The 13,388-nt window shown below is 41.8% G+C and overlaps 1 protein-coding gene across 5 annotated transcripts in view; it reads left to right on the top strand.

Annotated features, from left to right (window-relative positions):
* drp2 (dystrophin related protein 2) overlaps window positions 1–13,388 on the top strand; it is a 179,278-nt gene that overhangs the window by 146,280 nt on the left and 19,610 nt on the right. For all 5 annotated transcript variants that reach the window (XM_086023899.1, XM_086023898.1, XM_086023897.1 and 2 more), the window contains 4 exons: window positions 4,801–4,967; window positions 5,190–5,301; window positions 6,828–6,964; window positions 9,823–9,888. In XM_086023899.1, the coding sequence (XP_085880025.1) occupies window positions 4,801–4,967; window positions 5,190–5,301; window positions 6,828–6,964; window positions 9,823–9,888 (482 nt within the window). The remainder of the gene's footprint in view (window positions 1–4,800; window positions 4,968–5,189; window positions 5,302–6,827; window positions 6,965–9,822; window positions 9,889–13,388) is intronic.

Raw genomic sequence — 13,388 nt, 5'->3', positions numbered from 1 at the left:
GATATTCAACACTCATCCTAATTATGCTCAGTCTATTCTGTTGCACGCTTGTCCTATCAGCTATGGCAGATTAAAAATCAATTCCTTTTGCCGTGTGCTCCATGTCATTTAGTAGGAGATTAAATATCGTTTTAATGCAAATTATGGAATGAGTTTTAACATCTTTCACAAAGCCAAGTGCAGATGTGGACTAAAAAGTTCAACAGTATTGTTAAGTTTAAGAAAGTCTTTAAATGTATTGGCAGTGCTCGAATATTCACAACGCTCTAACTGATTAATTCAAGTTGGGTTCATCTTTTTTCGACCATTTGTAAACTCATGCACTTTATATTACTTTCAAGTTCATTCCAGAACACTGGAAACTCAAATATCCTTGGCCAAAGGATATCAAACACTTAATATAAGGTGCCGTTTTTACAGAGCCCCAGACATGACATGAGAGAGGAAAAGTTAATTTTGGCCAAAATATCTATATAACATGCGCACAAAATGGTCATTTGTGGCCATCAAATAGCTATAGCTTGCGTACGGAATACACACTTGTAGGCTAAACGGCATTTCCTTGAACAACTTGGACGTTTCGGTAAAAATGGAGGAGTTGTTCACTACAAACTGCAATACACCATACCGCAATAACACAATATGCCGTATCTTTGCCATTAAAGTGACCTGTTTCTCAGTAGTCTATTTAGAATGCCTCTCAGTTACTTGCAAATCCAGGCTTTGCAGAATGTCTTATCCCCAGCCTAAAGTAAAATTCAACCATACTTTAGCCCTGGCTTTTACCTCAACCTTACCATTTCACTAACTACCTTTATTTCTAAAGCACAAAGTAGCAAATTAAAACCTGTGGCTGGACCTGGCTGTATAGCTGAGTTCTCAACTCAAGCAGTTGTGGTGAAGAATAAAAATGGCAGTTAGAAGTATAACATAAAACACTGGCAAACCCAGAAAACCTACAGAAGTACAGTATTGTAGACTAGGAGTGAGTGTGAAAAACAATAAAATCTGTAAGAGGCTAAATGCTTGCGCAGCAGAAAGATTGAGTGACAAATACCCTTTGTGAAACAAGACAATTAAATGCTGAAAGTGACACAAATTTTCACCAAGCGTCACGCAATACCAATGCCCAATGGCCGGCAGATTACAAACCGAGCACAGCAATGTCCAAGAACAAGATCCAGTCATCATAACACTGGCAGATATCCAAGCAAGAGTGTCAAAGATAAAGAGCTGGACAGACCTCATTCATGCCTACTAGCTAAAGGAGCTGACTGTTCTCCATGCCTGGCAGCACAAATGATCCAGCCTCTAACATCAGGGACCCACGCACAATGGCAAGGTCAAACAGTCCTCATAATGAAGGACCCCCAGAAGGGAGCAATTCCATCAAATTACCAACAGATAACCTGCCTCAGCACCACATGGAAGCTCCTATCAGGCATCATAGCAGCCACAATTAGTAGGCATATGGATCAGTGCATGAGCAGAGCACAGAAAGACATTGGTAATAACACCAGGGGTGCCAAACACCAACGACTGGTTGACAGGGTGATCGTTCAATACTGTAAAACCAGAAGCACCACCCCGTGCGCTGCTTGGATTGACTACAAGAAAGCCTTCGACTAAATTCCGCGCACATACAGTAGATACTGCAATGCTTGGAACTGTATAACATCAGGATTGTAAGAACCTTCACCAAGAACTCAACGAGGCTGTGGACTACAACTCTGGAGGCCAACTCAAAGCCAGTTGCACAGGTAAATATCAAATGTGGCATATTCCAAGGAGATGCTCTCTCCCCGCTGCTGTTCTGCATTGGCCTCAACCCACTCAGTCAAATCATAACCAAAGTGGTTTCGGGTACCGGGTCAAAAGTGGAACAACGATCAGGCACCTCCTCTACATGAATGACATCAAGTTGTTTGCCAAGAACGATCGAGACATTGACTCCATGGTTTACCTCAGAAGGATGTACAGCAATGACATTGGAATGGCATTCGGACAAGGTAAGTGTGGGCGAATGATATCTAGGCGAGGAAAGATAATCACAACTGTAGGGATTAAACTACCTGAAGGCAGCATAGCAGATGTGCAGGACAGCTACAAATACCTTGGAATTCCGCAGGCAAATAGAAATCATGAGGAGGCAGGTTGGGGGGGGGGGCCACGGCCAAATACCTAAGGAGGGTGTGGCAGATCCTGAAAAGTAAGATGACTGGCAAGAGAATAAGATCCAGGCCATTAACACCTATGCCTTGCCAGTAATCTGATAGCCTGATGGTATAGTTCCCTGGCCACTGGAAGAGATGCAAGCCATTGACATCAAGACAAGAAACAAGAAAGCTCCTTTAAATGCACGGAGAGTTCCCCCCCAAGTCCAGCATCCTGAGGCTGTACACAAAGCGAAAAGAAATGGGCCGTGGACTAGTGAGCATCCGGGGCACTATCCAGGAGGAAACAACAGGCATCCAAGAATACATCAAGATGTTGGCCCCCAGGGACGACCTACTCAATGAATCCGGCAACAGAAGCCCAGAAAGAAGAAGGAGCCAGTTGGACTGTCATGGAACCTTGAGGAACTCCCTTTGAAACAAATGCTGTCCTGAGACACTGAATCCTGTAGTGTACCCAAGAAGAACTTTTTGACAAGCTTGCTCATATTAATCATGGAAGGTTTCTTGCAGCATGTGTACAACAGTTGCAACATACTCATTCACATGATAAGTCTTAGGTACAGTAGTTATTGTCACTACTCTGTTTGCTCATATTCATAAAGTAATGCATTAGCATAATCTTCAGGTTGGACATAAGTGGGATGTGAAAGTAGACGTGTAAATCTAAGATTGGAATCTTAAATGTAATCACCTCATGAACCCGCTCAGCTACAATTAATTACGGCAATTACACGCTGTCATCGAAGGAGGCCGAAGGTCTGCAGACAACACTTTCGATTATTAGACTATGACGAGCCTCATTAGGTATCAGGGAAATGCATTAAGGAAGGTCTGACAGAGACAAATGATTGTACAATACTAGCTTGAGACCAACTACCGGTAAATCTGATACTCGTAGATAAGATATAATTGGGCTGTATTGTACACAAAGAGGTAATTGTTACGTTATATTGTGATTCCTTTTTTTTTTTTCCCTTTGGTGTCACTTTGTAACCTCACATTATCTTTTCAAAAGCAGATTAAAAAAATCACAATAAGGATCATTAGACAAGTTTATTCATAGATATTGTTTTCTTGAGCAAAGTTTATTTTTGCAAACAGTACAGTGATGACAAACTGAACCGTACCAATTGATGCAAATGTAACTCCATTTGACCTCTTTCATGGAAAGAACAGGGCGTGCTAGAGGAGCCCTCTTTATCCCAGGAGAGGCTACACTTTCTTTAAAGCACAGTCTGTGGGATCAACACACACATACACGCACACACACATACATGTATTTATGATGCAGCTCTGCTTGAGCAGCAGAGGAAGCCCCCGGGGGAAATCAACCTCTTAATGCACCTCAGATGCCGACTTAATGAGAATTTAGCACATCGACGATTTTCATCGCTTAGCGAGTCGCTCCTTTATGAGGATATCTTCACTTTGATCCCATCCTGAAATTCTCGAAATGGCATTTCGCTGAGAGTGACGCAACCGGGCAGACATACATGCATAAACGTCCTCATACTTCTTTTTTTAGTTGTCAGACTCACTGAAAGACCAGCATGTTGTAAGTGTAAGGCTCAGGGTGTAGTGATAGGTAATCATTTCTCACAGATCATGTATGTAATGACACAGTGGTTGAGAATCACTGGTTTACTGCGATTGACTGCCACAGGCAAGTATAGGCTACAGCAATACAGAAAATGGATGGGTAGATGTCTCAAGAGTGTTTTCCATCCCCTTGCTTAAAGGTAGCGTTTGCGGTGATTAAAAAAAAACATATACAGTATGTTCCAACTGTCTGTATGACCTGAATAGAGTATTTAAATTATCATTGGAAAGTCATCCCTCTCTGGCCGCATCTTATGCCTCTAATTGAATTCGTTATGATCATTTCTCAACTTAAGTACGGCGTGACTAAAACTAGGCAATCCAAAACTGTAGAGGCAGAAGGCATGACTGAGGGATGTGTCACTTATTTGCTCACATGCACAGCAGTTTACAGAGGCTCGTGGGGACAGACAGAGGCTCTCGCAAAAGAGGCTGATGATAGTTTCTTGGCCGGTTATTTAACTCCGGTTAGCAACTTAAAGTTCAACTTCATGAAGCGCTGACAGCTGAATGTGGATGGCTGCAACCTCCGGCATGGCGTGATCGTGCTAATCAGGGCATCAGATAAATTGCCATGCCCCCCAAAAAATACAGCATCAAACCGGTAGGTAACATTTCGTTTTTGGCACTACTCCATCATGAATAAGTCATGCTAGCAATGTAACTGCCTTAGTGAGCCAGCTTCAACACTGCAAATTCTACCTTCAAGATCAAATCCTGTCAAAAAGTCAAATATTCAAGGAAAATAGGAAACCTTTCCGGTAGTAATGCTATTATTAATGTTCAGAATCTCTATTTAAACTGTGTGTTCATTAACCAAACATCTCCCTCACTCTCAGAGGCCAAACATGTCTGTGTGCTCTCATTCTCTACACACTTTGAGTAATTTTGCCACCTGTGTTCTTGTTTGAACTACTTCAAATGCACCTTCTCTCCTCATAACATCATGTACCTGCCAGCCTCCCGGTCTATATTTGGATTCTTTACACTACGCCGCAACCCCACTATTCCCTTGTGTGCGCAGGCCTCAGGAAAACCTGCCATCGAGGTGTCTCACTTCCTGGAGTGGATGAGCCTGGAGCCCCAGTCCTTAGTTTGGCTACCTGTACTCCACCGGGTGACTGCAGCCGAGTCCACCAAGCACCAGGCCAAATGTTACATCTGTAAACAATGTCCCATCAAGGGTTTCAGGCAGGTGGAAATGTCACGTTGTCCAAATGTTTGCCTCTGATTCATCATTCGTTTAGTGGCAAAATCAGTAAGGAAATTACACGTCAACAAGTGGCCATAATGGAATAATCAGGCAGTCAACCTTGCAGGACAGGCTGCTTGTATTCATGCATGAATGAAATGAAACCTCTCTATCAAGCGTTCATTTTGCAAGCTCACGTTGAGTCTTATTGCTCTTGGCAGGTATCGCAGTTTAAAGCAGTTCAATGTGGACATCTGCCAGACGTGTTTTCTAACCGGACGCACGACTAAGGGCAAGAAGCTGCACTACCCCATCATGGAGTACTACACCCCAGTAAGACAAATGTTTATGCGCCCTCCTTTGATTAGACTTTGATAGCTGCAATTAAAACAGCATCTGCCAGTTTTTATTTTGCACACATGGCACAGAGGGGTTGTGTTTCTTTGAGCATACATTATGTCAGGCAGTTATTCCCAACCACTGTGCAGTGAGAGATTACCAGATGCGCCGTGAGAATTGATCCAATTTCACTTAACTGGTCCGGCAATTATTTATTCACTACAGCTAATTCATATTTGTTAATCCATGCCACTGAAGTATGGAGGCAGGCAGAACACTGAAATGCTTTTTTCCACGAGATGGTACAATTAACCTGTGTATCCACCTGTTTCCATTCATGTAATGCGATTTGTGATGTGCTGTGTATGCGGCGATGACTTGCTCCTCCCTCACTGTGTAAGGACTTGAGCGCTTTTGTTCGTATCAGTGCTTGTCCTGTCGTGTTATGACGTGCAGATAGCTAACTAGCTATGCCCACGTCGCAAAACGACATCATCTCTTTGAATCGTCCGCTGGCGTAACCTCTTTAGAGTGCCTCGTTGTTGATCGCGAGTGCGTGTACATCTCACAGGGAAAAAAGGTTAAAGATCGAGGATGTGTGGGGGTGGGGGAGTCAAACTCAGCGCAAGGACAGGGCCTTCACGCTGGCTTGGCAGTTTCAGAGCGCCTCGTTGTCACTGTATGGAAAAGCCTCACGACAACCCAGCGGGAAAGCCACCAGGACACACCCACATCATCTGAGTGGAGCAGCTTGATTTTTCACAATTTTGGAGTCTCTTTGTAAATACTTGGCTTTTTTTTTTTTTTTTTTTAATCATACAAATTTGGCAGGGTTGTTAACACCACTCACATATTAATTTTCACCTTACAGGGAATGATTGTAATTGCAGGTCCAGTTTAATTTAAAAGGAGACTACAAGGCACTGATATTCTGTCTAATAAATGGTCGGTTTAGAAATATGGCATACTAACTTGTTTTATTCACCAATCAATATTTTCTAGCAGCTGGCTACATGAATGACTTAACACATCAAAAACGACTGCTTCCAACCCAATATGTTGAATGCTGGAGGGTAAAATTGAATGTCAATGCGAGCACAATAATGAGTTTAGAGCGGCAGTTCTTTCAATTTCCCTGCACCCAAAAAGTTTGAGAAGAGATTTTTTTTTCCAAGGACCCCTTCATGATCCTAAGCACCAATTAAACTACCATATGTACCCCTTAAATGTCAACGGAATTAAAGTGTTGCCTTTTTACGTTTCAATAAATTCACATTTGTTTTATAGTCCTACTTGCAGCAAGAATACGGATCGTCCTTATTTATTGTGCTTAACATCTGAGTTCCTATCCGTGCAAATTTGTTAGCCAGTGCTGTTTATAGACCGTATCATTTATTCATCGCATGGGGTCATTTTCTACAAGTAAAATGACTAAAAATTCTTGACTCTGTCTCTAACCTCTCTTCTCCCGCCATGCACTGGCCGTCCTTCCGCCGCTCTCCACCTTCATCCAACTACAGACGACGTCGGGAGAGAAGATGAGGGACTTTGCCAAGACTCTGAAGAACAAGTTCAGATCAAAGCAGTACTTCACCAAGCACCCTCAGAGAGGTTACCTGCCCGTTCAGTCTGTGCTGGAGGCTGACAGCTCAGAGACGTGAGTCCAACCTTTTCAAAAATTAGATTTTAAATATATATTACCCACCAACCTCTCTGACTTCCTTCTCATGTGCTCCAACCCATAAAAAAAAGTATGCGGAGAACACGGTCATTTCATTAATTCAGTACCAGACTTTTTCAGACCCATTGTGAAATAACATATAAATATGTCATTTGGATAGAATGAGTTAAAACAGTGGGGAAAACAACCGCTCCCAAAATGAATGAAATAAAGTGCAACCAAGATACAACGGGCTCCTAAGCCTCAAGCCTTGATTGATTTTTGCTTCCCCTTCGTGGCCAGTTTTTCTTCTGCATTTTTTTGGCTTCATTTACTTCATAGCATTTTGAACGAATACTAATTCTTGTTCAAATGAAATCTATTCCTTTTTTAACCCTTCAAATTCCACTCTAATTGCACAGAGTACTGGTTGTGAAACACCCATCCACCCATCCATCCATCAACCTTTATAATTTTTTTAATTCTCAGTCTCACTTTCACAGCTTCCAGTTCTAATAATTATGTAGTTCTTTTCCATGGTCAGCAAAGGTTATCGCCACTTCTTAAAACCAAAATTACGTAATTCATTTGTCCCACTGGAGTGGAGCAAGCCAAAAATCGATAAATTATGTAATCTGGTAGAAAATATGAAAAAATCCAATTATGTTAAGTCTGAAATGAAACCCATTTTATCCAAATTATATGATTCAATACAATTAATTAATAGACAATACAGAGACTGGTTTTGGACCACGAAAACAAACGATGTGATTGTGAATGAATGCGCACTCAACACAAGTGTAAATACTGAGTGCAAAATGGAGAACGTGCGAAAAATATTGAACTGGACTTGTTTCAGATTTTATGGGGACTTGACTTGCTTGATTTTTGCTACAGTAACTTGGGACCTAAAGATTCAAAATTGAGACTTCCTTATGACTTGAGGCCAACTTGTTAGCACCAATTGGTGGGTTGAATCGGGGACCAGGGCCGCTAGTCGCTTAGGAGCTGATCCCAGAAAAGCACTAGCGCATACAAATTTTCATAGCTAAGCTAAGCACTTTTGGGATACAGGTTGACATCATGAAAATACCGGTACTGTCATATCTAACACACATACGCATGCAGTCGGAGTCTGATTATCATGCTCCGACTATTTGGGCTCATCCGACGGGCTGAAAGGGAGCGCTCGGCATCACCATAATGTTATCCGGCTCACACACGATGTTCACGTGAGCTCGTTTGAGCCAAAGGGGGGAAAACAAGAGCAACGAGACTAAAATCCATGAAGTCATCAGGAAGCAAAGCTGCGGGCGCTTCGTGTGCCCACTTTAGCGTGTTTATGGGCCGGCACGCTGGCAGCTTGTGAATGTGATGTAATATCGTCGGTCTCTGTGACCTCCTTTGAACTTCAGTGTTTGTATCCTTTATTTAAAGGCTACTTCAAATAAACAAGAGGGGATTTTCAGTCGAGGGAACAAAATGCATAATTCTGATAATGGCATCAAGCTGTAACTTTTACGCTTCATAAAACTGCTTCTGAGATGATCAAGGACACCTGCACAGGAAACCAGACCAATGTCAATTGAACTTTAATAGCTTTTTTTAAATTACATTTGACTTAATTTAACTTTTTATTTTATCAAATTTAAACTAAATCAAATGTGTTTTCTCTAATTTAGAAAGTAATCAAAAGCAGTAATACCTGAAAAGAAATTATGTCCTGTGGCTGTAGTTGTACCATGACTGTGTTGCTATTAACAGTTGTTCAATATGCAAACATTTTAATTTAAAATGGCTTACCTTCTCTAGAACCCTGCGTTGCATTGTGGCCAAAGGAAGAATCCTGGTCCAGAGCTGGGCACTTTGCCCTTTTTTGCCGGGCCGTCCTCCGTCCGCGATCTGGGTACCCTTCTGTCATCGTCCCTCCGTCATTATTCATAAAAATGACTGTCCTGAGACCCCGTCCGTCATCGTCATTTTAAAGCGCTTCCATCCTTACGGAATCCGTCCCAGGGAGGGAATGCCCACTTCTGTTTATTGTTCCTCTTAAAGCTGTAAATTGTAAATCTGTGTAGTGGCGGAAGCTGCATGCTAAACTAGTGATATGTCATACATTACCTGTACTTGCCACGACTACTACTTCTTCTATTTAGTCTTCTTCCATTTCTTCTTCTTCTCTTTTTTTGGGGTGCTTAGCAAATAATTTGGGTGCATTACCGCCGCCTTTAGCATGCTAAAGAAGGCGGTAATGCACCAAAAGTATTGGCCAACTGCCAAAAGAAAGTCAACATGATTAGGGAATGGGGATTTTGGGTACCAAGCTCTAATTTTAATGTATCGTCGCTGTCCTGTGAAAAACACTTATGTCCAATGTGGGAAAAAATTTCAATGTTCACGTTAATGCGATGTGTAACGTGGAAACACCATTCACGTAACAATAAGAACATCGAAAAAAAATGGATGTAAGCGTTTTTTTACATGACAGCGACGATATACAAGTTACACATGAGAATAAGTCACAGGCTAAACTATGAAAAAAAAGTGCGACTTATAGTCCAACTCTCTCTCTAGATGATCGCAATCTGCAACAAAATGTAATAGGCTGCACCCATCTACAAAGTTATATGATAGCCAGATGTGGAGTTTTTTTGTAATCCTTCTCGCAATAAAAAAAAAAAAAAAAAAGAAAAAATCCTCCTACCCGAGTTCATAAAGAAAAGTTGCTAAATACAGTATCAACCTCGGTGCTTCCTGATTCCAGGTTACCCTGGCAATATGTGCGGATTAATTTTTCATTGCGCCAATTTATATGTACTTGTGATGATGTATTTGCACTAACTTTTTTGTTCCAGGCCGTGCTCGTCCCCTAAACTGCCCCATGCAGACACCCACAGCAGGATCGAGCATTATGCCAGCAGGTACGCCTCTCGCTGCGCCGCCGCTGCACCGTCTCTCAAATTCCCCGACTCCTGTTGTCTGTTCTCTTAATCCGGGCTCCCTACTTCGACGTTTTCGCCTCCTCTGCCTTTTTCCTGTTCCTGCGAGGCTCTGATTGAAATATTGATCTGGCGGCTGTGTGCCTCAAAACCAGGGCTACTCAGACGTCTTGCGTACAGGAGCAACTTGTGTAATTAGTCACAATGCCAATCAAGCATCGCTGTTTAAGCCTGCTGTAGGAAAAAAAAGTTCTAATGTTACTAAAACAGCTTTTTTAAAAGAGAAGATAATTGTAATGTTAAAAGATGGATTTTGTTGTTTTTTTTCCAAGAAAAAAACTATAATCTCAACAAGAAAACAGACATATTTTGTGAGGTACAAGTCATTGACTGCGTTTACATGCTGAATATGCCCTTACCCGGGTTTTTAAAATTCCGAATATCATGCCTGGGTTAATCCCTTTCCAACTCGAATTTGCGTGCATGTATACAGCAATCGGAATATCCCAAATTCACTGGACACTCTGCACATGCTCAACCGTAAGGAATCTTGGTCGTCGTCGTACAGGAAGTGCTTGTATGCACGCTGTTTGGCGCGCAACCCACCGGAAATACACGTTTAGTGATAAACAAAACATGGCGAAAGCTAGAGTAAGTACGACACCACACTTTTAAAGCAAGGCGCAAACCGACTGCTTCATTCGTACGGTGACATGAATATAATGTGTTTTATTGACGGAAGTAACAAGCGGAGACGACGTAAATTGCGTCAGGTCGCTGTTTCAATTTATTTAAATGTGGGGGGTAACTCTCTCCGCTCAAGCCATGTAAACAGGTTTTTCCGAATAAATCGGAATTTTGACCTTAACCCGAATATTGGCTGCATTTCAACGTAGTCATTGATTTACTTGCTGGTTTATTTTTCAAAGATAAAACCGTCACGTCAAAATTGACACACTGCCAGTCCTCCCAGTTAACATTCATCTTTGACATACAGTCTGCAATTTTTTTTTTAAAAACCCCAGCTAGTTTCACCTTCAGCACAAACATACGCTGATTTAAAACAGCTTGTTGTGTTGTTTGTGCATACATTTTGTGTGCGTTATATCGTGTTGTTTGTGCATATATTATGTGCGCGGTTGAAGGTCAGCGGGGGTCCAGCTTGCCCAGTGGCTTGTCACTGGCCGGGCCACTGGGCCCACTGGTCACCTGGGAGCCGTCCTCAAGGATCAGTGTCTCTTTGACAGATTAGAAACAGGACTGCTGCGCCCCTGCAGGCTAAACACACACACATCCATTCATGTGTGGCTTGTGTGTGTATGCTGCAAAGTGCGCTGTTGTGTATTACTCCCCCGAGGACCTTGCTGCTTTAGCACGCCGCCAAAACTCTCATCTCTTAGCCACATATCTATTTCTCTGTCTTTATTTTTCTTCCAGCTCTCCTATATTTTTAAATCCTACATTTTGCTGTATTATCTCATATGAACTGCTGAGTTGATGGTAATTTTATCTAAAATGGGCCCGAGCACATCCGTATTGCTTGTGTTCCAAGCACACATGATATTTTTCCGCATCAAATTTGTTGCATTGGTTTTTGATGGTGTTTCTAGTCCCAGTTTGGCGAAAGCAGACAATGGTCCGCTTTCGTTGATTTATCGACATCCTCTTCTGCTTACTGTCAATCACAAATCAAACATGACTGCTGTTAGATTTATGATTGGATGACTTGTTAGAAACACAGCAAGTGATGAAGCAACCTTCTGCCTTTGGCAATTTGATGTTGTTATAGCATGGTTACAGCTGACAGTAACCACTTTACATTTATGGCATGTACAGTTTCAAGAGTCCTACCATTTCCTTTGATTTAGCAAAGGAAATCCAGTTCAGTAGATGTGTGAAATATGATGGGGTTTTATTTTAATGTTTGTGTGTTTTGGGTCACTTTGAAGGGAAATCAACCCAAACATTTTTTTTCAAGAATATGTAATATGCAAGCCCACTAGTTGAAACAAGGTATTCCGCTAAATGTTGCGTTTGTGGAATGAGAGTTATTCCATCCGTTTTTAGCCATCTCTGGGGGCAGCCATTGTGTCACTTGTGTCGACTGAAAATGACATCACAACTACTCAGGGCTCAGGTAACGACCAATCACGACTGGCCTGTTTTCTGAAACTGAACCGTGATTGGTCGTTATCTTAGCCTTGACTAGTTGTGATGTCATTTTCAGTTGACAGAAGTGACAAAATGGTCGCCCCCTGAGATGGCTATAAAGAGGTGCATTTTGCTGCTAAACTCATATTCCCCAAACGCAATATTAATCACAATGCCGTTTTTCAACTGGATGGCCTGCTGGGTAAATATCCTTGAAAAAATGTTTATTTCTATTTCAGTCAATTGTCACAATAGGTCAAATTTTACCCAAATAATTTATAAGGGTTAAAAGTTGTCTCTCCTACTTACAACTTTCACCAAAATCAAACCAACAGATCAAAGTGTCACTTTGAAACTCACAAAAGAGGACACATGGTGAAATATGTTGCCTTCCTTCACATTGTTGCAAAATTGCCATTATATATTGATAAATTGTATTATATATATTTTTTTTTACTAATGTCATCCGTCTTGTATTTCCTCAGCGTCTCAGCATATTGCATTTCATCCCTGCGCCCCCCCACATCTCCCTTTTTATTCTTGGATTCCATGATTCGGTTCAATGCTGCATCTTCTTTTTTGCACAATATGCTTTAATACATGCACGCTGGCTCGAAAATAAAGCATCAGCCGGAGAAAAAGGATCAAGCAACGTGACAAAAAAAAAAAAAAACGCAGCTCATTTCCGCTCGCTTAACTTGCAGTGTGATCTGAGCACCGTCATAATAGGATTAGACAGCACTTATTGACTCCCTTCATCATGTACTGAGCCATCAGAGATCTGAAGATTAGCAAGTGTACCTAATTTTGTGGCCACTGAGTCATTTAAATTGTTTTTCCAAAAGAAGATGCTTTCGCACATCTAGCGGCAGACTTCCCTTCTTCCTTCCGCCTCCTCATGTCGTAGTGGGACACACAAGTTCATGTCTTTCATCATCAGCTCTTATACGGTGCAACATTTTTTTTAAAGGGTGAATGCGAAGAAAATCTCCCTGTCAGAACTCTGCGGGACCTTGGGGTTTACTCCATTTCCTTTCACGCCCAATTATATAAAAAACCCAATGTACACGTGTACTTTCAAGACAGACACGTGAAGCGGATCCGGCAAGACTACCTGTCGCCTCTGATGAATGGCTTTCTGGAACCGATTAATTGGCTTTGGGGTACAGGGACCAAGGGTCCCAGTATGACCATCTTTCAAAAGACGCTATTGATGCTGCAGCAGTGTGGATCTAAAGCCACTCTCATGTGACACGGGATTCTTAAGGACATCTGCTAGGATGCTGGTTCTCGAACGTTTTACACCAAGTACTTAAAAATGCGTAAGGCTT

This window comes from Filicampus tigris, chromosome 2, assembly GCF_054856515.1.
Source record: "Filicampus tigris isolate MCC_2025a chromosome 2, RoL_Ftig_1.0, whole genome shotgun sequence".
NCBI classification, from domain to species: domain Eukaryota; kingdom Metazoa; phylum Chordata; class Actinopteri; order Syngnathiformes; family Syngnathidae; genus Filicampus; species Filicampus tigris.
Note: the sequence above shows the minus strand (reverse complement) of the source record. Positions and strands in the feature narration are given on the sequence as shown.